The 25,166-nt window shown below is 41.6% G+C and overlaps 1 protein-coding gene across 2 annotated transcripts in view; it reads left to right on the forward strand.

The window, feature by feature from the left end:
- Positions 1 to 25,166, forward strand: part of LOC143935374 (protein-glutamine gamma-glutamyltransferase E-like) — an 80,592-nt gene that overhangs the window by 32,469 nt on the left and 22,957 nt on the right. Inside the window, exons 3-5 of one of the 2 annotated variants that reach the window (XM_077459195.1) lie at positions 13,831 to 14,023; positions 14,767 to 15,013; positions 18,133 to 18,293. In XM_077459195.1, coding sequence (XP_077315321.1) covers positions 14,773 to 15,013; positions 18,133 to 18,293 — 402 coding nt within the window. In that variant the 5' untranslated portion in view covers positions 13,831 to 14,023; positions 14,767 to 14,772. The remainder of the gene's footprint in view (positions 1 to 13,830; positions 14,024 to 14,766; positions 15,014 to 18,132; positions 18,294 to 25,166) is intronic. The other variant, XM_077459196.1, reaches the window with a different exon arrangement.

Raw genomic sequence — 25,166 nt, forward strand, 5'->3', positions numbered from 1 at the left:
TTGCCTGTTACAGACACGTAGTGCTTCCTGCACACCTGCTGATCTTCCGGTGCCTACCTACGTGACCAGTCTACACCTCTTCTACCGTGAGGACCCAGCATCTCCAAGGCCTTCTACTTCCACCTGCAGGCACCTGCACCCTTTCGTGTCCTCGCGCTCCCTGTTCCCATCTCCAGGGGCGTGGAGACCGGAACCGTGCGAGAGGCCACCCTCAGCAGTCTGACTCCGCTGTAAGGTACGTGACAGTCCTAGTGATGCCATCTGTGAGTCACCCAGCACTACCCTGAGCCACTCCTCTGCCCAGATCTCAAAACCACATCCAGGCTTGGCAAGCCTGGTAATTTACCTACCAAAAAAACTCACTAGCACACTAGAGGGTGCTACAAAGGTGAAGACAAGAATTTGATAAAAAAAAAATATAAATATATATATATCTATATTTATAATACAGTACTTGTCTGCAAACTTATAATGGATTGAGCCTGATGGGGAAGCTGAGGGACTAATTACCCATCAGGTCCACTCTCTATCTCTACTTACTTGTGATCAACAGCAGTCTGTCTATTGGATTTGCCCATTGTTTGCTATCAATCACAAGAGACGTGGACCAGAGGGGGAACTAGTGTACCTGAATCCCCATCAGGCTCCATCAAACCTGATGAAAAACTTCTCTGCTACTGCTCTGTCTATGTGACAACTGCAGCTGCACTAAGGATGGAATGTCTGTATGGAAACTCCTGCTGTTGTACACCTCTGCATGCGTTGCTTGCCCCAAATTCATGTCTGTCACCTGCACTCACAGAATTATATGAATTCCCCAGTATGCAATATGTAAAATCACAAAAGCGTTTATTCTGATATATAAATTGGCCTATGGTTTCCATCTAATGGTATAAAGTGAAAATTACATTGTCTAGATGTTACCAATTACCACTGGATGAATGGCTCCTGGCTGTTGTTACATAGTTACATAGTTAGTCAGGTTGAAAAAAGACACAAGTCCATCCAGTTCAACCTTAAAAACAAATAAATAAAATAAAAAATAATCGTACAATCCAAATACCCAATTTTATGCCCACAATTGATCCAGAGGAAGGCGAAAAAAAACCCCAGCAGAGCATGCTCCAATTTGCTACAGCAGGGGAAAAAAATTTCTTCCTGATCCCCCAAGAGGCAATCGGATTTTCCCTGGATCAACTTTACCTATGTTAGTACCCAGTTATATTATGTACATTCAGGAAAGTATCCAGGCCTTTCTTAAAGCAATCTACTGAGCTGGCCAGAACCACCTCTGGCGGGAGTCTATTCCACATTTTCACAGCTCTAACTGTGAAGAAACCTTTCCGTACTTGAAGATGAAATCTCTTTTCCTCTAGACGTAAAGAGTGCCCCCTTGTCCTCTGGGTTGACCGTACAGAGAACAACTCAACACCAAGTTCACTATATGGACCCCTAATATATTTGAACATGATGATCATATCCCCCCTTATTCTCCTCTTCTCAAGAGTGAATAAATTCAGTTCCTCTAATCTTTCCTTCATGCCTCTTATCAGTTTGGTTGCCCTTCTCTGCACTTTCTCCAGTTCCCCGATATCCTTTTTGAGAACTGGTGCCCAAAACTGAACTGCATATTCCAGATGAGGTCTTACTAATGATTTGAACAGGGGCAAAATTATATCTCTCTCTCTGGAGTCCATACCTCTCTTAATACAAGAAAGGACTTTGCTCGCTTTGGAAACAGCAGCTTGGCATTGCATGCTATTATTGAGCTTATGATCTACCAAAACCCCCAGATCCTTCTCCACTATGGATCCCCCCAGTTGTACCCCCCCTAGCATGTATGATGCATGCATATTCTTAGCCCCCAAGTGCATAACTTTACATTTATCAACATTAAACCTCATCTGCCACATAGTCGCCCAATTAGACAGTGTATTGAGGTCGGCTTGTAAATTGGAGACATCCTGTAAGGACGTTATTCCACTGCATATCTTGGTGTCATCTGCAAAGACAGAAATGTTACTTTTGATCCCAGACCCAATATTATTTATAAAGATGTTAAAAAGTAAGGGTCCCAGCACTGAACCTTGGGGTACACCATTGATAACCTTAGACCATTCAGAGTAAGAATCATTAATCACTACTCTCTGAATTCTGTCTTTAAGCCAATTTTCTATCCACTTACAAACTGATATTTCCAAACCTGTAGACTTTACCTTACACATGAGCCGTGTGTGCGGAACTGTATCGAACGCTTTTGCAAAATCCAAATATACCACGTCCACCGCCACCCCTCTGTCCAAGGTTTTACTTACCTCCTCATAAAAAGAAATCAGATTTGTCTGACAACTTCTGTCTTTCATGAATCCATGTTGTTACATAGTTACATAGTTAGTCAGGTTGAAAAAAGACACAAGTCCATCCAGTTCAACCTTAAAAACAAATAAATAAAATAAAAAATAATCGTACAATCCAGATACCCAATTTTATGCCCACAATTGATCCAGAGGAAGGCGAAAAAAAAACCCAGCAGAGCATGCTCCAATTTACTACAGCAGGGGAAAAAAATTCCTTCCTGATCCCCCAATAGGCGATCGGATTTTCCCTGGATCAACTTTACCTATGTTAGTACCTAGTTATATTATGTACCATCAGGAAAGTATCCAAGCCTTTCTTAAAGCAATCTACTGAACTGGCCAGAACCACCTCTGGTGGGAGTCTATTCCACATTTTCACTGCTCTAACTGTGAAGAAACCTTTCCGTACTTGAAGCTGAAATCTCTTTTCCTCTAGACGTAAAGAGTGCCCCCGTGTCCTCTGGGTTGACCGTACAGAGAACAACTCAACACCAAGTTCACTATATGGACCCCTAATATATTTGAACATGTTAATCATATCCCCCCTTAATCTCCTCTTCTCAAGAGTGAATAAATTTAGTTCCTCTAATCTCTCCTCATAGCTGAGTTCCTCCATGCCTCTTATCAGTTTGGTTGCCCTTCTCTGCACTTTCTCCAGTTCCCCGATATCCTTTTTGAGAACTGGTGCCCAAAACTGAACGGCATATTCCAGGTGAGGTCTGTTGCTTAAAGTGTTTTTGTTCAGCAAGAACTCGTCAATGTGTTTTTTTATTAAACGCTCCAGTATCTTCCCAGCTATAGAAGTTAAGCTAACAGGTCTATAGTTACTTGGTAAAGACTTTGATCCCTTTTTAAATATAGGCACCACGTTCGCCCTGCGCCAATCCAGTGGCACTATTCCCATCATTAATGAGTCCCTAAAAATTAGATACAATGGCTCTGAAATTACAGAGCTCAATTCTTTTAGGATCCGTGAGTGGATGCCATCAGGGCCAGGTGCTTTATCCACCTTTATTCTGTCTAAATATTTCTGGACCATATCACTTTTGAGCCATTGTGGATCATTTGGGGCTGTGTCACTATCGCCCCCATTATGGACATGACCTCCCCCATGATCTTTTGTGTACACAGAGCTGAAGAAAGTATTTAATAAATTAGCCTTCTCTTTGTCCCCAGTCACCCACTCTAGATTATTTTGAGATAACCAACTTTAAACCTCCATTCACACCGAATGCGGCTTTGAAATTGCACTACTTCAGTGTGATTTCAGAGCCGCCAGTCAGTGCGATTTCATGTGCGGCTTGTCAAAATCTGTGCAATTTCATGCACAGATTTCAAAGTAAGTTACACATGAAATTGCCAAAAAAAGCGCAGGAACTAATTTTTAAATCACGCTACTTTAAATCACACCTATTATCAGTGCCATAGAAATACATTAGATGTGACTTCAAGTGCGATTTGTTAATTGCATGTCGCACCTGCAGTTGCACCGGTGTGAATGGGGGCTGAAGGTTAAAGTGTAAGTTCTTCAAATCTCCTCATCCACAATGGTTACCAGATACAAATGTCCTACAGCAACCCAAGGCTGCTTAACCAAAAGGGTTAAATGGCTTTAACTCCCAATTTGAGGTTCAGATACACCACTTATCCCATAATAGATACTTTTGTTAGCCAAAGACACCGATAACTTCTTTACTTGATTAAAGTTTCCGTTCTGATGAACTTGAAAATTACAGGTACATCTCACATCGATCACATACATGTACAGATGATTCATATAATTCAGCAGAGGTAGAACTGGCTTCTGCTGAACTTATCACTGCCCTTAGTGTTTTTTCCCCAACACATATGGTGCATAAAGAACATATTGGGGCCCATACCTGTATGGGATAATGTCCATAGCAGCAAAGTCCATTATAAATGGATTCCCTGAAGATGGGCCTTATGAGAGAAGGCTCAGAGATAGGAGGAATGACTGAAGCATAGGGCTGGCATGTCAGGGTGGAAGGGGAACCACACAACTTAAAGTGGTTGTAAACCCTTACAAACCACTTTGACCTACAGGTAAGCCTAGATTAAGGCTTACCTGTAGGTCCAAGAAATATCTCCTAAACCTATACGGTTTAGGAGATATTTACCTGAAGACAGCCACCGCTGTCTATGGTGCATGCGCCGTAGACAGCGGCACGCAGGCGCACTGGGTAAGCAGCAGATTACGGTGATATGCCATGAGTGTCGGATCCCGTGCGCATGCGCAGGAGTGACATCATCGCTGCTTCGAAGAATCACAGCGACGGAGCAGCGAGACCCACCAAGAAGATGGATGCTCAGAACTACAGGGGACAGCGGTGACTTCATTGGCTCCTGTGACAGGTAAGTGACACATAATGGACTACTATGCGATGCATTGTAGTCGATTATGCTTTACCTTTGCAGGGAATCAAAGAGGAAGTAAACCCATCAGGGTTTACTTCCTCTTTAAGCCCCATGCACACTATCAGATTTTATGCTGATTTTTTCCTTCAAATTTACCAAAACCATGTAGTGCAAGGGCCTTCCTGATTGCATACAAATTGAAACTCCTATGGTTTTGGTAAATCTGAAGGAAAAAAACAGCAGAAAATCTGATAGTGTGTATGGGACTTTAGAGTTAGAGTTAATGTGCCAAAGAGATAGGTAGGAGTGTTAGGTATGTGATTGGTGGAGCAGGCGGGGTGATGGGAGGTGCATAGGAGAGAAGACTGGAGGAAGGGGTGGTACTGTAACAGTCGGAGTTGGGAAGCTATTGGATAAACGTCCTGCCCTTCCTGAGATATGGTAAGTCGGTTTGAGAGTAAAGGTATGGAAATGGGTATGGAAATGGCTGTTGGTTGGTCTGTGTTATTAATTACTTATGTTGTTTAATAAAAGGCCCAGACGGTCGATTAACTTCACCTTGTGTCATGTGTTGTAATGGCAAAAGGGCTGGCATTTAGGGTTGCCATCCCATCCCTTTAAACCCAAACACATATTAATTACACAGATTCTGAGGCTAATTTAATGCAGATAAGGCGCCAAGTGAGTTTAATTACCACATTAATCAGCCAGCAACCCTAGTGTTTCTTGGTGTAGTAAAACATGGTGCCCCCCCCCCCCCCCCAATAATTATATTCCCAGATAACACTGCATATATCGGCAATAGTAGTATCTTTAACAACTATCAAGCAACTAGCAAATTTTAAGAACAATATCATCTGAAAATAATAGAACTCAAAGTTTAAGCTTTTGGGTTTTGAGCAAGCTAGTCCATTTGTTATAAGTGTTCACCCCGCCCACCTAGTCTGCCACAGTGCTCTGTCCAGCTGCTGCAGTGTGACAGCAGGACAGGCAGTGGGGCAATGAGCAGGCTGATGCATCTGCGTGGCTCTACCCCCCCGCCACAGTACTTGCATAGGCCGTTCACAAAATGGATGGATTGGCCAGAAATCCTATAATGAATGCTCAGCAGTCTGGAAAGATCTAATAAAATAGAATGCCCAAATAAGACTAGTTCCAGATGTTTTAATGCATAAATAAGCATGGACCAGCCCAAACAGCTTACCTGATAACAAGAGTGTGGCTTGCATATGTAAATTCTGGAGTGGTTTGACGCAAGTGGGTAGCCTAACAAGCACTATATATATATATAATTGTTACATATCTGAGAGCGGATCCCCCACTTACATCAGGGTCCCCAGAGAGCCTCCCTACTTACATCAGGGGCCCCAGAGAGCCTCCCTACTTACATTAGTGTCTCCAAAGAGCCCCTCTTACATTAGTGTCCCCTGAAACCAGCCCTTAAATCAGTGTCCCCAGAGACCCCCTTACATCAGTGTCCCCAGAGAGCCCCCTTTACATCAGCGTCCCCAGAGAGCCTCCCCCTTACATTAGTGTCCCCAGAGAGCCCCCCTTACATTAGTGTCCCTAGAGGGCCCCTCTTCTTACATAAGTGTGCCCAGAGAGCCCCCCTCTTACATTAGTGTCCCCAGAAAGCCCCCCCCCCCGCACACAGATTTTGTTCCCCTTCACCTGGCTGGTCTCCGCTGTACACCTCCAACCCCCAGCACATCTCTGTACCAGAAAGTTCCGCCACTGTGACAATTGCGCAGTCGTGCGACACTGTACTCAAATAAAGTTTTTTTCAGTTTTCTCCACAAACAGAGCTTTCTTTTGGTGGTATTTGATTTAAAACCTCTGCGGTTTTAATTTTTTTAACCATAAACAAAAAAAAGACCAATTCATTTTGAAAAAAATATATATTTTATTTTACTTTCTGCTATAAAACTCATCCAATTAAAAAAAAAAATCGAATTTCTTCATCAGTTTAGGCCACTATGTATTCTGCTACATATTTTTGGCAAAAGAAAAATCCCAATAAGCGTATATTAATTGGTTTGCGCAAAAGTTATAGTGTTATAGTAACAATGGGATATTTTTATTTATTTATTTTTAATAAATAAAAATAAAATAAATAAATAAATAAAAATAAAAATAAATATTGTGGCGGACAAATCAGACACCTGACACTTTTGACACTTTTTTGGGGGACCAGTGAAACTAATACAGTGATCGGTGCAAAAAATATACACTGTGCCTGTACTAATGACACTAACAAGGAAGGGGTTAGCAAGGGCAATCAAAGGGTTAAATTTGTTCCTAGGGAGTAGAGAAACTAAAAAAAAAAGTTGCGCTGATAATGCATGATATATACAAAAATTTATAATATAATGGTCTAGTGAGCAAGTGAACCTATGATTAGGTTGATGAATATATAAAAAATCCTGCAATGTTGAATTGATAGAAAAAGATCAAAAAATGCAGATAGTTAATAATAAAGTGAATCCTGAAAAAGAAAAGAAATAAAGTGACCTGTTGAATTAACAAATGCTACCAATTCCACAAATAAGTGAGTATTGTAAGTCATAAATTAATGGAAAATGAACCAAAAAAGGCAACAATAAGATTTTTATAACAGCTTACCTGTAAAATCCTTTTCTTTGAAGTACAAATCACAGGACACAGAGCCATAGTAGTTACTATGTGGGATGTCCCATAGAAAAGCCAACTGAGGGGAGGGAGACAACAGAATTAGGGCAACCTGAGACTAGAGGAGTTATACTGCTGCCTGCAGTACACTACGCCCAAAGGCGATATCCTCAAGTCTTTTTACATTCACCTGATAACATTTGGTAAATGTATGGAATGAAGACTAAGGTAAGGCCTTGAACCATGGAAGCTTGGTGATACACCCCACAAAGCACTAAAAATCTTAGTGGGGTGTGCTTTAATATGAAAAGGTGGAACTTTCCTTCTTAAAACATAAGCTTGAACAATCACTTGTGGAATCCATTTAGAAGTAGTGGATTTCGATGCTGCCTGTCCTCTTTTAGGACCTTAAGGCAACACAAACAAAATACAGTTTTTTGAATCTGAACAGTCGTTCTTAAATAGATTTTGACTGCTCTCACCACATCAAGAGAATGTAGTGACTTTTCTTCCACAGAACGGGGTTCTGGGAAAAAGTGAAGGTAGAACAATACCTGGTTTAAATGAAAAGCTGAGACTACCCTATGTAGAAAATTAGTATGAGGACATAATACATCCTTATCCTTGTGAATAATTAAATATGGCTCTTTATAAGATAGAGTAGCCAAATCTGATACCGTTCTTGCAGAAGATATTGCAGAAACGATCAAGGGAATATTTTGTATCGGCTCAAAAGGCTGTTTCTCTAATGCTGACAGGATTAAATTCCCAAGGGTTCAGGGGTGACTTAACTGGAGGTTTTAAGCCACGTTACCCCCTGAATAAAACTACGAACCAAAGAGTGTGAAGCAAGTGGTCATTGAAAAATACTGATAAGGCTGAAACCTGGTCCTTGATAGTTCTCAAGACCGGATTTTTTTCTTATCCCATCTGTAGAAAGTCAAGGATTCTACTTATGATATACTTCCTGGCATGCCAACCCCTGGATTCACTCCAGGAGACATTTGCCTTCCAGACTCTATAATATATGACTCTGGAGACCAGGTTCCTTGCATTAACCAGAGTAGATGCCACTGAACCTGACAGCCCATGCTTCTTGTAAAGCTGATACTTTACAATAACTTAACAATAATGGTGGAATATTCTAATGTATGGAAATCTCAATAGGCTTCAACTTCACATAATACACATCGAACTGAAAATAAGACATACTGTATAAAATAAAACTTATCAGGGATGGTGGAAACCCCTCCTATAGATATTGGCTATAAAAAAATGTCTTCATCAGTTTAGGCCAATATATATTCTGCTACATATTGTTGGTTAAAAAAAAAATGTTACTTTATTTTTTTCGAGTCTTGCCCATCTTAGTCCCTCCACATATTTTACGCATACACCACCGCAAGCTTTTTAAGTATATCTGGGGATCCACCTGTCCTTGAATCAGTAAGCAGGTTTTGTACACCTACTATACTGCAGCGAACATAGCTCCGCTATCTCATCCCCACAAAACATACCAAATACCGCTATGGGCCACAATTGATCTTGTAGACTACGATCCTATACCTTTCTCTTCCCTGCCCTGGCTCCCTCCTATACATCATCTCACCACAATAGGGCCATGCTTAGCCCAATCTCTACGATTGTGGGACTCAGTTAAATATTCCACGGGTCTGATCTTTCCCCATCTCCTCCTTCTCCGACTTCTTCACTTCCCATTATTCCCTCCAGGTTGCAAAAATCCAGCCCTATTATCCTGGTGGACTGCGAACGGATTCATGGACATTCACTCCCTGTTTACCCCTACTAAGATACTGACATTTGATGCCTTATGTTCTTCTCATGATATTCCCCCACAAGAACACTAAAGCTACTTACAACTTAGGCATTTTCTTCAACAACTCATATAATCCCGCCTTACCCCATATACTCTGACCCTCTTTGAGAGCCTCTGTAGAACCAGAACCTACTCCCTGGGCCTAATATCATTGATATATTGATCTATAATTTCTGGGTCTGTTGAGACCAATCTTCAACGGGCAAAACGACAGGGGGGGGGGGTGTTAGATTCGAAGGCATATTATGGCAGATTATTACTATAGCCCTTTTCCAAGAGTTCGAGAAATGTTCTTCTATTAGACAACCCCTTTACAGTGTTGTATAGGTGGTATTATACACCAGATAGACTGGCTTGTTTCATCACAACTTACTCTCCCCTCTGCTCGGGGATGTTCACAGTAAGGTTCTATGGCACATATTTGGTGTTCATGTCTGAAAACATGCAGCTTACAGGTCAGTCTATACTTTTTTCCATAACTTATTCCACGTTAACCTCAAAAGGGACCCCTATGAAGCCCTTCTTCACATCTCTTTACTGCAACTAAACTAACCATTGTGATGGGGCGGAAAACCCCTGCGCTTACCTTTAAGGAGTTCAAAAACCGTATAAGAGATGTCATGGTGAGCGAGACGTTGACGGCCATCCTCTCGGATACATACAACAAACTTCCTTGAGTTTGGCAACCGTGGATTATGTATACCCAGCCCTCTCAGTTTGACAGTACGCTTATCTAGATTTAACTCTCTGGCGCATACCCCAATGGACTCTTCTTCTCTTTTTCTTTTTTCTTCGTTCTCTTTTCTCCTATAAAGTTTCCCTCCCTTTGCCTTATTTTCCTTTCTTTTTTTCTGTCCGTTATGCCTTAGGCATTAAATTAATGTGTCTAGCAGGCTGCCGGGTATTGTCCTGGTAGGGTATATTGATAACTTTTTGCTTTCCTATATTTATATTTCTCACATTGCATTATCCCCAATAGGGAGACTCTCAATTACAAAAGCTTTTCTTTATATATGTTAGGTTCTATGCATGGACATTCTTATTTACGGGTATCATATGTCCCCCAGGGATACCTCGTAAAGCTATTTTTGGACTTTTTTGTTTTTGTTTCCTGGGACGTCACGCACGAAACTTGCATAATCTTCTTGTACGTTTCTTTTTTAATATTATTTATTTGTATTTTTTGCCTTATGTTTATTCATTACACAATGTAACCATCTAACTGCTGACCTGATATGTTGGATTGAATATTAATAAATCCTTTTGTAAAAGAAAAAGATGAACAGTGCTAGTGGTACAATGAGAGTTACATTTTAAGTAATCGTCTGAAGCCTTTGTTTATGGGAGTGAATGGAATTAATGAAGAGGAAGGTGTTTGGTTAGGACAGTTTTGTTATTTCTCAGGAGATCTTCACAGGACAAGGATTTAGTGTCTGGGAGCGGAGGAGACTTTTACACAGTCATAGCTACAGGAGGAGATTCTTATTGTAGAGCTGTGTACAGCCAATAGGTAAAAAAGTAGTGGTGCGCGGTACTATGGTGAAGAATCTAGTTAGAACAGGTTTAATATATTCAATAGGTACTCAAAAGATTAGAAGATAAATGTAATATCGTCTCCACTACAGGTAATAAATAGAACGTAGAAAAAGAAAAGACAATATATGTATATAAAAAATATTAAATATATATATATATGTATATATAGTGAGGGACCCTCACTCCTATGCGTAGTAGTATTTTGAGTGGTGGACAAATGGATAAGAAAAACAATTAATGATAAATAAGACTAGTGGTCCCAATGCGATTTTTTAGGTAGCAGAGTTGCATAAAGTGGCAGTGCTGAATATAAAGAAGGTCCGTGAAAATAACTACTACTGTATTTGTTTCAGTGACTAAAGTACTATACATAAAATAGTGGACGAAATAAAAAATATATAAAGTGAATCACCATGCGATTTGTTAAAAATGACGAAAAACGCATACAAAGTGCTAATGCTGAACAATAAATAGATCTGAAAAGAAAATCTGCTAAGTCAAAGTATATGTGTAACAGTGTACAAAAGTAATCATTAGCTAGATAAGGCAAAAGATGTAAGTAATGCTTGCCTTGTGACTAAAGAAATCGCATATGGTGTTAAAGCCAAGGGAGGGTTAAGCAAAGTGACTCTGTGCGGGTGTCTTTATACCATAGACTTAAATATCGGTGCAGTGCACTAAATTGAATCATACAATCAAAGAAAATAAATCAAATTGTTGAATCAAAACAAAAACGCATAAACGATCCAAGTGTTGGTGAGAGGGAAACAACCCTCTGGGAATAATCCAAAACAGAAGGAAAAAGGTGCACAGTGTTTGAAGCTATAAAAAATATAAAAAACAACAATGGAACAGTAATCCTAGTTAAAATTGTCCATTCAGCTGGTGCAACAACAAGTGGCGATTAGCCCAAAATCACATGTAACAAGACAGTCGCCTGCAATGCTGGTGCTTAAAATATATGTGCACTATAAGGTAGAGATTTAAACAGTGATAATGGTGATGGTGGATATCTCCCACGTGGTCCTGTGTAATCAGAATATGGGTGTCCCCTTACCTTACAGCTGTAAGGTAACAGCATATGGTATATGTATATGTATATGTAAGGTAAGGGGACACCCATATTCTGATTACACAGGACCACGTGGGAGATATCCACCATCACCATTATCACTGTTTAAATCTCTACCTTATAGTGCACATATATTTTAAGCACCAGCATTGCAGGCGACTGTCTTGTTACATGCGATTTTGGGCTAATCGCCACTTGTTGTTGCACCAGCTGAATGGACAATTTTAACTAGGATTACTGTTCCATTGTTGTTTTTTATATTTTTTATAGCTTCAAACACTGTGCACCTTTTTCCTTCTGTTTTGGATTATTCCCAGAGGGTTGTTTCCCTCTCACCAACACTTGGATCGTTTATGCGTTTTTGTTTTGATTCAACAATTTGATTTATTTTCTTTGATTGTATGATTCAATTTAGTGCACTGCACCGATATTTAAGTCTATGGTATAAAGACACCCGCACAGAGTCACTTTGCTTAACCCTCCCTTGGCTTTAACACCATATGCGATTTCTTTAGTCACAAGGCAAGCATTACTTACATCTTTTGCCTTATCTAGCTAATGATTACTTTTGTACACTGTTACACATATACTTTGACTTAGCAGATTTTCTTTTCAGATCTATTTATTGTTCAGCATTAGCACTTTGTATGCGTTTTTCGTCATTTTTAACAAATCGCATGGTGATTCACTTTATATATTTTTTATTTCGTCCACTATTTTATGTATAGTACTTTAGTCACTGAAACAAATACAGTAGTAGTTATTTTCACGGACCTTCTTTATATTCAGCACTGCCACTTTATGCAACTCTGCTACCTAAAAAATCGCATTGGGACCACTAGTCTTATTTATCATTAATTGTTTTTCTTATCCATTTGTCCACCACTCAAAATACTACTACGCATAGGAGTGAGGGTCCCTCACTATATATACATATATATATATTTTTAATATTTTTTATATACATATATTGTCTTTTCTTTTTCTACGTTCTATTTATTACCTGTAGTGGAGACGATATTACATTTATCTTCTAATCTTTTGAGTACCTATTGAATATATTAAACCTGTTCTAACTAGATTCTTCACCATAGTACCGCGCACCACTACTTTTTTACCTTTTGTCTTCTCCAATTGGGGTTCAAGTACCCCATTTCAGTGTGTGCAGCGGTGCAACAATTAGATTACTCTTTGATTAGGCGCAGGAATATTCTCTTTTATACTTAGCTGTGTACAGCCAATGTTGAGCCCACAATCTACCCAATCGGAAGGCACATGGGATGTGGACTGCAAGACTCGTGGGAGGTGTAGCTCTGACACACTGCATCTGCTTGGTGACTTAGAAGAAGTAAACTGCAGATCACACAAGGCACTCAGGCAAAGAGAGGCTGCTTTCCCAGAGGAGAAGAGGTGTATAGGCTGTTCTGAGAGGACTGTGTGCACATTTGTCTGCTCATAGCTCACTCACACTGCAAGTGAGAGGGAGAGAGGCACAGCAACAGGCATTTGGGGGCATTGGAAGGAACCATGGATGTTGTTGGGGCCCACTACATGACCAAGGGAAAAGGACAATGATGACAAAGACTGGCTGTGTTTCACATAGTGTACAGAGGTTAGACCACCTGCTAACAGAAGAAGTTGGTGAGAGGCAGCTGGCCAAATCCACATTACACTTTGACCAAAGTGGGACAGTGTGTCCTGTAAGTATCACAGAGCCAGTGACATTATCAGTGCCTAAATGGATCAGAGTCAGTGTCATCATCAGTGCTTAAAGGGACTTTATCCTGAGCGCTCCAATATAAAAGTTGGTCCCCAACAAGCTGGCCAGGAGAAGACAGTGTATTACAGACTGCTGAACTGTTAGAATAATTCTCCCTTACATAACTTCTTAGAAATCTTTCATTAAGATCCTCGTGTTATATAGTTTGAATACCATGGCATAGATCTATTATTTATCATTGTAAAAGAATATATTCCACGCTTCAAAAAAAATAAATGAAACGTTTTTTTGGGTTTTTTTTCAGGCCTTTCCATCTCTAGTGTTGACACCCTATAACAGGAAGTGTCTGAGTAAGGAAATCAACAACTGCATACGGGTGGAGAAGGACACATATAACACAAAACCATTCATCCTAGGACAAAATAAAGTTGCCCCTGTAATAGCCTGTTCTATTCAAGCCTGTAAAAGCCAAAGCAACAGCCTTGAATAGGATTACGGTAAGTGTTCTTACAGCCAGGTAGCATAGATACTCGAACAGCATTAACATAGTGGCTGTGACATAGGTCTTAGTCACTTGTATGCAGCGTGGCATATCCCTGTGTGCCCAGAGAACATTTGACAAGGCATTCTAAAGGCTGATAAAGCATTCTACATGCCATAGAAAAGAGCTCAGAGAATAGGAAATGGGAAAGGGAAAGAAAGAAAGAAAAGTTAGAACAATATTAATAGCACCAGACCTCCTCTATAATGTATAGGCAGGCTTTTAAAGTGTTGTCTGTGGAAAATATAGGGTACTGAAGCTTGTCTCCGTTTCAATAGCGCATGCAAATTTAGGATTTGACATGTGGGGTATCTATTTACTAAATTGGGTCATTTATTGCATTTGTGTGCCCTAAAATTAGCTTTAGTGTATTTTTTTACTGAAATGTTTAATTTTCTAGACCCTTGTGGTAATATTGTGTGGCATAAAAATTTGGAATGATCACTATTGTATTCTCTAGGGTGTCTGCTTTAGGAAAATATATAATGTTTTGGGGGGTTTATGTAATATTCAGGCCTAAAATTATTTTTTTAAGCATGTGTGCAAAGAAAAAGGAAAAACAGTTCTGACAGTGAAAGGTATAAACATGTCTTACATTAATTTTGAGTTTGCATTAACATGTTTACCATTATATGATATAAGGTAGAATATTTGGTATTTTAAGCTCTTTTTAAATCTCTGAATTTTTTGGGCTTACAGGTAATCATGGCAGAAATGATAACTCCGACATCTCGTTGCATTGAAGAAGTGATATCAGGGAATATTAAAGTGGTTGGTAAACATGCTATTGGCAAAGATGTCACTCTTAATCTAGTGATCAGAAACATGACAACCAAGTCCAAGGTTATTACTGCTGAAATCAAGGCATCTTCAATCATATACACAAGGCAAGAGATTAATGAAATATACAAGGAGACCAGAAAAATACAACTCCGAGGTTGTGAAGGTAACATACTCAATGGGAATTTTCTTTTTTTAATTAAATACTACTGTATATACATAAGTGTGACAAAAGCTCACCTATTGTATAAAAATGAATTACTGTGTTTAATTTGCATGAAAAAAAAAAATTAAGTAGTGATCTTGCACAGTTGTACAGGCTCCTCTCCTGTACAGAAATAGCTTACCCTGATTTTTCTGCATACTGTGAGGCAATGAGAACCAGGGAAGGCATAATATAAGCAGGAAAACGGTTTGTTTTCCACATCTATGTTATCATGCCAACAGCACCAAGCTTCAAAAATATTCAATATATTTACCACTTTTGTGACCACAGGCCATTGATGTATAGACAACATTTAGCAGCATTAGTATTTGTAGGCAATAACTTTGTTACTTATTTTCTGACCTGAATAATTTTTAAATAAAAAAAAAAAACATGTAGTGCTGTGTACACACGATCGGAATTCCGGCCAGAAAAAGACCGATGAGAGCTTTTCATCGGAAAATGCGACTGTGTGTATGCTCCATTGGAATTTAGCTGTCCGAATTTCCACCAGCCAAAAACTGATAGCATGTTCTCAATTTTCCTGACGGAAAAACTTTCTATCGGAAATTCCGATCGTGTGTATGCAATTCCGACAAGCCAAAAATCACGCATGCTCAGATTCAACTATGAGACAGAAGCTATTGACTACTGGCTATTGAACTTCCTTTTTCTAGTCCCGTCGTACGTGTTGTATGTCACTGCGTTCTAAACGATCGGAATTTGGTGTGACCGTGTGTAGGCAAGACAGCTTGAGTGGAATTCTGTTGGGAAAACCATCAGAGCTTTTTCCGACGAGAATTCCGATCGAGTGTACGTGGTATAAGGCTTTTATTTGATATGGTGTTTTTATATAAATACCTTACTCGGGTAGGGAAAAATTAACATAAAATTTTACATTTTAAATATATTATACAGTTTTATTTTATTCTATACCTATTAAAAAACTTCTGTTGAAATATTTTTACCAGTTATATTTCTTTATCAGAACTTCATGTCCCTTATTTTCTCACAGAGGGGGGACCCTAATTTTGATAGTTGTCATCAGAACAGGTGTCCCTATTGGAGCATCCTCTCTACTGCTATTTCAGTGACAACTGTAAAATGTTGGATTTCTCCACACTTTCTCTCCTGGGTCAAAGCCCTTACCTTTCCCAAACTGGCTGCCACTGTGCAAGGAATGACAAAGGTTGATGACAAAACAAATTCAAATGCTTAAGATAGCTGTATGTAAAAATATTATTTTATTTTATACAAAACTGCATTTCTTTATTGTACTGCAGGGTGACAACAGTGATCAGAATGTAAGCAGTATATCAGCTTTAAAGCCCTCACTGCCTTCTGTAGCCAGATGCACTGTGGAGTAATTTATCCTCAAAATTCACACAATAAGCACTAAAGTTGTCGTTTTCCACCCTCCCCACACTCAATATTTACAGCAGACTCAAATCTCTTAAAGTGGTTGTAAACCCTTACAACACACTTTGACCTACAGGTAAGCCTAGATTAAGGTTAGGAGATATTTACCAAAAGACAGGCGCACTGAGCGTCAACGGCGAATATGCCGCGCATGGCGGCTCCCGTGTGCATGCACGGGAGTGACGTCATCGCAGCTTCGCCGAACGACAGCGGCGGAGCAGCAAGACCCACCGAGAAGATGGCTGCGCCGGACTACAGGGGACAGGGGTGACATCGCTTGCTCCTGTGTCAGGTAAGTGACACAAAATGGACTACTATGTGATGCATAGTAGTCCATTATGCTTTACCTTTGCAGGGAATGAAAGAGGAAGTAAACTCACCAGGGTTTACTTCCTCTTTAAGTAAACAGAGCAGGAGGTCTGGGAAAGGGTAGCAGGGGGAACTGAGATGATTAGGCCAGCCATAGATACAGTACAAGAATCAAAATTCAGTAGGGACTGGCCAAATTTCAATCCATGTATGGGCAGGCTGGTTGTATGTAAGTCAATCTATTAATCGACTTACGTACAACCAGCCTGTTTGAAAGATGTTCTCTCTATCAGCCTTGCCGGCTATAGCTGGCGTTGCTGATGAGTGTATTCTGATGGTAGTAATATCTCCTCCCAGTCAGGATACAATAGCGCAGTAGGATGGATTCCCCCATCTACATAGTGTTTGGATGGGAAAATTGAGTCATCTTCTTTCCTCCAACCAACAGGTTGAAGGAAACAAATGACTTGTGTATGGCCGGCCTTAGAGAACAACTTGAATGACTTCAGTGCTTCTGCTATGAAATTTAGGAATGAATTGCTTCACATGCATGCAGCTACAGAGGTCAGACAATTATTGTATTTAAACACTTGAATGTCCACATCCTGACCCCAGGTTCACTTTAAATTCATTCTTTCAAAATACACTAAAACCTTCATAACAGAAAAACGAATGATGTCTATGTTCCCTACCTTTCTTCTTTTCAGTAAATTGCCTCAAAATAATTAAAATTACTTTTAAGGTAAAGTGAAAAAATAGGATGAACAATGTACAGTATCTGCTAAATGAAATGTTTCCAAACCCAAAAATGAAATATATTGCAGATTTCTAGTTCTTGGTTGTGACTGCATTCAGTTTCGTTTCATTCAAGCTTCTCCTGCTTTATTTTCACCTGGTAATCCTGCAAACAACACAATTCCTGTTCATCGGTAGATATGTTATTGCTCCACTGTATCTATGGATGGAGCCATGGTTGTCACCCTAAGGTGCTCTCCTGAGATGGACTACAAATGTGTCAGTATCTTTGTCTCCATTACATAGGGGGCAGGGCAATTGGTAGTTTACAGAAGATCGCTAGGAAAAAATATATATTCTTTGATGCAGTTAACAGGAAGTGATAAGGACACTGCATTTTTTGCAAGATTAACCGATATTATGGGTGTTTGCAGAAAATGTTCTTAGCTGGAATAAAAAAAAAAGAAGACTAATGCAGCCATCACATTTTAGGATTGTAAGCTGCAATATATTACATTTTGTTCTTGGGTTTCCTTATCCTTTAATGTGCTATTTTTGTAGGATAATTATAACACGATTTTATTGAAAATACTAAATATTTATTTTTGCTTACCCAGAGAAAGAAGAACCATTGACCATAACCTACGATCAGTATGATGGCCTACTAACTTCCGATAATGCCATAGAGGTGACATTTCTCTGCTCTTATGAACCAGTCGTAGGGACACTCATTTTCCAAACCAACGTTGTGCTCGATAACCCAAAATTCGAAATTAAGGTAAAATAGAATATACAAATAGACAAATCTTCCTTATATTTCAGATGCTACTAATATGAGCTCAATCAAAAAACAGTGCATTAAAAACAATAAAGTGGACCTCAACTCAAAAGATTTTTTTATCTATAGATACAGTATACAGCAGGGATAAGCAATTAGCGGACCTCCAGCTGTTGCAAAACTACAAGTCCCATCATGCATCTGCCTCTGGGTGTCATGGTTGTGGCTGTCAGAGTCTTGCTATGCCTCATATATATCCCTGGTATACAGTATCTCACAAAAGTGAGTACACCCCTCACATTTTGTAAATATTTTATTATATCTTTTTCATGTGATAACACTGAGGAAATGACACTTTGCTACAATGTAAAGTAGTGAGTGTACAGCTTGTGTAACAGTGTAAATTTGTTGTCTCCTCAAAATAACTCAACACACAGCCATTAATGTCTAAACCGCTGGCAACAAAAGTGAGTACACCCCTAAGTGAAAATGTCCAAATTGGGCCCAATTAGTCATTTACCCTGCCCGGTGTCATGTGACTTGTTAGTGTTACAAGGTCTCAGGTGTGAATGGGGAGCGGGTGTTTTAAATTTGGTGTTATCGCTCTCACACTGGTCACTGGAAGTTCAACATGGCACCTCATGGCAAAGATGGCCTAGGCTATAAGAAGATTGTCAAGACCCTAAAACTGAGCTGCAGCACAGTGGCCAAGACCATACAGCGGTTTAACAGGACAGATTCCACCCAAAACAGGCCTTGTGATAGTCGACCAAAGAGGTTGAGTGCAGATGCTCAGCGTCATATCCAGAGGTTGTCTTCAGGAAATGGAAATATGAGTGCTGCCAGCATTGCTGCAGAGGTTGAAGGGGTGGGGGGGTCAGCCTGTCATTGCTCAGACTATACGCCACACACTGCATCAAATTGGTCTGCATGGATGTCATCCCGGAAGGAAGCATCTTCTAAAGATGATGCACAAGAAAGCCCACAAACAATTTTCTGAAGACAAGCAGACTAAGGACATGGATTACTGGAACCATGCCTTGTGGTCTAATAAGACCAAGATAAACTTATTTGGTTCCGAAAGTTTCAAGCATTTGTGTGGCGGCAACCAGGTGAGGGGTACAAAAACAAGTGTGTCTTGGCTAAAGTAAAGCATGGTGGTGGGAGTGTCATTGTCTGGGGTTGCATGAATACTGCCGACACTGGAGAGCTACAGTTCATTGAGGGAACCATGAATGCCAACATGTACTGTGACATACTGAAGTAGAGCATGATCCCCTCCCTTCGGAGACTGGGCCACAGGGCAGTATTCCAATATGATAACAGCCTCAAACACACCTCTAAACCCTTGTACACACGATCGGGCATTCCAACAACAAAATCCGTCGGATATTGTCTGACGGATTTTGTCCGAAACTTGTGTTGCATACACACGGTTGTCGGAAAATCAGATCGTTCAGAACGTGAATGACATAATTTCGTTACGACGGGACTACATTCAGGCTAGTAGCCAATAGCTTTGGTCTAGGAATTTGATCTGAGCATGCTTGGCACTTTGTCCGATTGGAATTCTCTACAAACGATCAGACAACGTCCGATCGGATCATGTTGTCGGAAAGTTTTATAGCCCAGCTCTAAATTTTTGTCCGTTGGATATTCCGATGGAAACAGTCCCATGGAGCCCACACAGGGTCGGATTATCCGACAACACGGTCCGATTGGACATTTTCCGTCGGGATGTCCGACCGTGTGTACATGGGCTAAGACAACCAAAGCTGAGGGGAAAGGTGATGGACTGGCCAAGCATATTTCCAGACCTAAACCCTATTGAGCATCTGTGGGGCATCCTCAAATGAAAGGTGGAGGAGCGTACAGGCTCTAACATCCACCAGCTCCGTGATGTCATCATGAAGGAGTGGAAGAGGACGCCAGTGGCAATCTGTGAAGCTCTGGTGAACTTCATGCCCAAGAGGGTTAAGGCAGTGCTGGAAAATAATGGTGGTCACACAAAATATTTACACTTTGGGCCCAATTTGGACATTTTCACTTAGGGGTGTACTCACTTTTGTTGCCAGCGGTTTAGAAATTAAAGAGGAAGTAAACCCTGATGGGTTTACTTCCTCTTTCATTCCCTTCAAAGGCAAAGCATAATGGACTACTATGCATTGCATAGTAGTCCATTATGTGTCACTTACCTGACACAGGAGCCAGCGAAGTCACCAATGTCCCCTGTAGTTTCCGAGCAGCCATCTTCTTGGTGGGTCTCCGTGGGTCTCGCTGCTCCGGCGCTGTGATTCGCCGGAGCAGCGATGATGTCACTCCCGCGCATGCACACGGGAGCCGACACTCGCGGCATCGCGCGCCATCTTCGTCATTGACGAAGCCGCGCTCAGTGCGCCTTTCGCGCCGCTGTCTACGGCGCATGCGCCGTAGACAGCGGTGCCTGTCTTCGGGCAAATATCTCCTAAACCGTATAGGTTTAGGAGATATTTCTTGGACCTACAGGTAAGCCTTAATCTAGGCTTACCTGTAGGTCAAAGTGGTTTGTAAAGGTTTACAACCACTTTAATGACTGTGTGTTGAGTTATTTTGAGGGGACATCAAACTTACACTGTTATACAAGCTGTACACTCACTACTTTACAGGCTTTAGCAAAGTGTAATTTCTTCAGTGTTGTCACATGAAAAAATATACTGTAATAAAATACTTTACTAAAATGTGAAGGGTGTAATCACTTTGTGAGATACTGTAGATTTATATATATATATAAATTATATATGATATATGTCACAACTCACTACCTCTGCTGGAAGTCTGATTCAAACAAGAAGTTTGGTTGGTTCCCACACTTCTCCCGGGTGACACCAGGGTCTGCAGGTGGCATAGCGGAACCCTGGAAACATGGTGGCAGGGGGTAGGCCCGGACATAAAATAGGCCTGGGCATTTTAGACTGAGCAGTCGGGGGGGGGGCGCGGCGGCGGCGCTTCGTGGGGGCAGTTAATGATGGGATGTGGGGTTCCAGCACCTTGCACCTCTGGACCCTTTACATTACACAGCACCCTGCAACCCTTGACCCCTTTACATTACACAGCACCCTGAACCTCCAGTTCTGGACCCCCTGCATGTTACACAGACCCCCTCCCTGCAGTGCAGAACCCCTCCCTACAATACAGAACCCCCTCTCACTACAGAAATCCCTGTAAATTACAGATCCTTCTACAATAGAGACCCCCCTACAATACAGAACCCCCCCTTCATTACAGACCCCCCCTACAATACAGAACCCCCCTACAATACAGAACCCCCCTACATTACAGACCCCCCTACAATACAGAACCCCCCTACATTACAGACCCCCTACACTACAGAACCCCCCCCCCCTACATTATAGAGAACCTCCCCACAATACAGAAACCCCTACAATACAGAACCACCCTACATTACAGACCCCCCCACACTACAGACCCCCCTACAATACAGAACCCCCCTACATTACAGACCCTCCTAAAATACAGAACCCCCTACATTTCAGACCCCCTACACTACAGAAGCCCCCTACATTACAGACCCCCCCCCCTTCAGACCCATAATGTACCTGAGATCAGCACAGGACTGCATGTCGAGTCCCCTCCCCCTGTGTAGACATAAAGGAGGAGGGGTAGGGGGAGGCAGCTTCACTCTGCTCGGCTGTGTGAGACAGCCGAACTGAGACTGGTTAGAGCCGCGGCCACTGTGCCAGAGAGAAGGGGATCGTTGTGGGTTACGGCCCCCTGATGTGCCTACGTGTACCACTCGAGTGCGGCTCCGAGGCTAGCACGCACCCACCCCCCCACTGCAAAGAGCAACTACAGCTCTCAAAGAGCCTGTCACTGGGGGCCCGCCCGCCACTTAGTACACCACTGGCGGAACATCAGCGGCCGGGGTTAGTACACCACTCCTGCATGTCCCAGACATGCAGCCCAGCAGCCCCGGGGGCCCCCGGCCCACCGGGCAAATGCCCGGTCTGCCCTATGGCCAGTCCGGGCCTGGCAGGGGGCATGAATATACCTGGGGTCTGTGGAAGCGTCCACCTGAAAGTGGCTTATCCAATTTACACAGTTAAAGATTTTAATTATATCCCCTCTTTCTATGCTTTCCTCGACACTGCACATGTTATATTCCTGAAGACCCCCCTGATATGTTTTATCCCCCCAACCTTTCACCATATTTTTTTTTGCCCATCTCTGGACTTGTTTTATCTTATCAATATCTTTTTGTAAGGTCTCTAGAACTGGACACTGTATTCTAAATGAAGGCTAAATAAAGATCTATATAGTGGAATCCAGACCTCCTTCCTCCTGCTGGTGATCCCTCTAGTGATATATTAATGTTGGAAGAACAGCAAGTTGCTTATGTAGTTGGACTATATATATACATTATACCTGTCTATGCAGCAAGAGGCAATGTAATGTTAGAGTAATGTGCATGTAAATCTATTGTATAATGCAATGAGAGGAAGTGCTTTTCTCAGTGTTCAGTTGTGTTCCTGTTTGCATGTTGTTAACCACTTTCAGACCAGACCATTTTGCTGGTCAAAGACCAGACCACTTTTTGCGATTCGGCACTGCGTCGCTTTAACTGACAATTGCGCGGTCGTGCGACGTGGCTCCCAAACAAAATTGACGTCCTTTTTTTCCCAGAAATAGAGCTTTCTTTTGGTGGTATTTGATCACCCCTGCGGTTTTTATTTTTTGCGCTATAAACAAAAATAGAGCGACAATTTTGAAAAAAACGCATTATTTTTTACTTTTTGTTATTATAAATATCCCCAAAAATATATAAAAAAACATTTTTTTCCCTCAGTTTAGGCCGATACGTATTCTTCTACATATTTTTGGTAAAAAAATCGCAATAAGCGATTATTGATTGGTTTGCGCAAAAGTTATAGCGTTTACAAAATAGGGATAGTTTTATAGCATTTTTATTAATAATTTTTTATTATTATTTTTTTTACTAGTAATGGTGGCGATCAGCGATTTTTATTGTGACTGCGACATTGTGGGGGACCCCTCGGACATTTTTGACACATTTTTGGGACCATTGTCATTTATTCAGTAATCACTGCTATATAAATACAGTGATTCCTGTGTAAATGACACTGGCAGTGAAGGGGTTAACCAGTGGGTGGCAGTGTAGGGGTTAAGTGTTCCTAGGGGTGTGTTACTAACTGTGGGGGGGTTGGGCTTTCATTTAGTGAACACTGATCTCTGCTCCAATCACATGGAGCAGAGATCAGCGTCACTAGTTGCTAGGCAGAATGGAGAAATGCTGTTTACACGGCATTTCCTCCGTTCAGCTGTCCCGTGAGACGATCGCGGGTATGCCCGCGGCGATCGAGTCCGCGGGTCCCGCGACTGGACTCACGGGGTCCCGACCAGCACGGGAGCGCGCCGCCGGCGGCGCGCTCCCGATGGCAGGGCGGCATTGAAGATTGGACGTACATGTACGCCAATATGCCTGCCCGTGCCATTCTGTCGACGTACATCGTCGTGCACTGGTCGGGAACCGGTTAAGATATGTTCTGCTATCCTCCAAGCAAGTAAAGTTGTTTTCTGTAATCAAGAAGCTTCCAGTGCATCATATTAATACTCAACCAACAAATTATGGGCCCAGGCACTGGAGAGAATACTACAAGTCAGTAAGTACTATACACAAGCTGCTGAAAGATGGCAAGTGGTTCAGATGTGAAGTTTGCAATCGTAAAGCCAAACACTTAGAAAAGGACTGTTCTATCTGGAAAGCCGAGCAGCGAAAGCTAGAGCTATCCACAAAAGTGTCAAAGCAGCCACAAAGGAAACTGCAGACACATCATGGAGTGGCACCTTTAAAGGGACAGTGAGCAACAGGCCACGTGGCTGAAGCATAGACGCAGATGCGACAAGCCACATGACTAGCAATGAGACTTTCTTCACAAACATTGATTACAGTGCAAAAGACAACGTTTTCCTAGCAAACAGGGAAAAGCATCACTGCAGAAGGGTAAAGGCCAGGGCTTCCTCAACTGCATTACATCACAAGTATACAAGCACAGTATGCTTGTAAAGAAAGTGCGGTATGTTCCAGAACTAGAAGGCAGTCTTCTATCTGTGAAAAGTCTTGCAAACCATGGTCTCACAGTTAAGTTGCAGGGTGATGAATGCACAATTTAAATGTAGTGCTACCCTCATGAGGGCCGCTGGTAGAATATGTACCCCATTGGTTGCCCCGACTCTGCAAGTCCTCCGACACCTCAAATTCAAAATATCGTGTGATATATGGGTAGCCCCCGTTTCTATCGGGAGTAGTGCGGATTTATCCCAGTTAATAGTTAATCCAGACACTTGGCCAAATTCTCTAACCATTCCCATCGCCGCTTTCAACGAGGTTTGGACATCCCCTAGGAAGAGTTAGCCCCTGTACACATGGTCAGAGATTTTGCCAACCAAATCCGTCGGATTTTGCCCGTCGGATTTAGTCCGACTGATTGTGTCCGAAACTGTTGCATACACACGGTCGGGCCAAGTTGGCGAAAAATCTGATCTTTCAGAACGTGATGACGTAATTTCGTTACGATGGGACTACATTCAGGCTAGTAGCCAATAGCTTTGATGTAGGAATTGGATCTGAGCATGCGTGGCACTTGGTCCGATGAAAATGCTCTACACATGATCGGATTAGGTCCGTCCGGCCCAGTTGGTTGGGAAATATTTCCAACATGTTGGAAAATTGGGTCGGACGGAGATTCGGACGGAATCAGTCCGATGCATACCACACACAGTCGGATTATCTGACGACACGGTCCGATAAGACTCATTCCGACAGATTCTCCGACCGTGTGTACAAGGGCTAAGACA

This window comes from Lithobates pipiens, unplaced genomic scaffold, assembly GCF_037356315.1.
Source record: "Lithobates pipiens isolate NorthernLeopardFrog02 unplaced genomic scaffold, aLitPip1_a1.2 Scaffold_28, whole genome shotgun sequence".
NCBI lineage: Eukaryota > Metazoa > Chordata > Amphibia > Anura > Ranidae > Lithobates > Lithobates pipiens.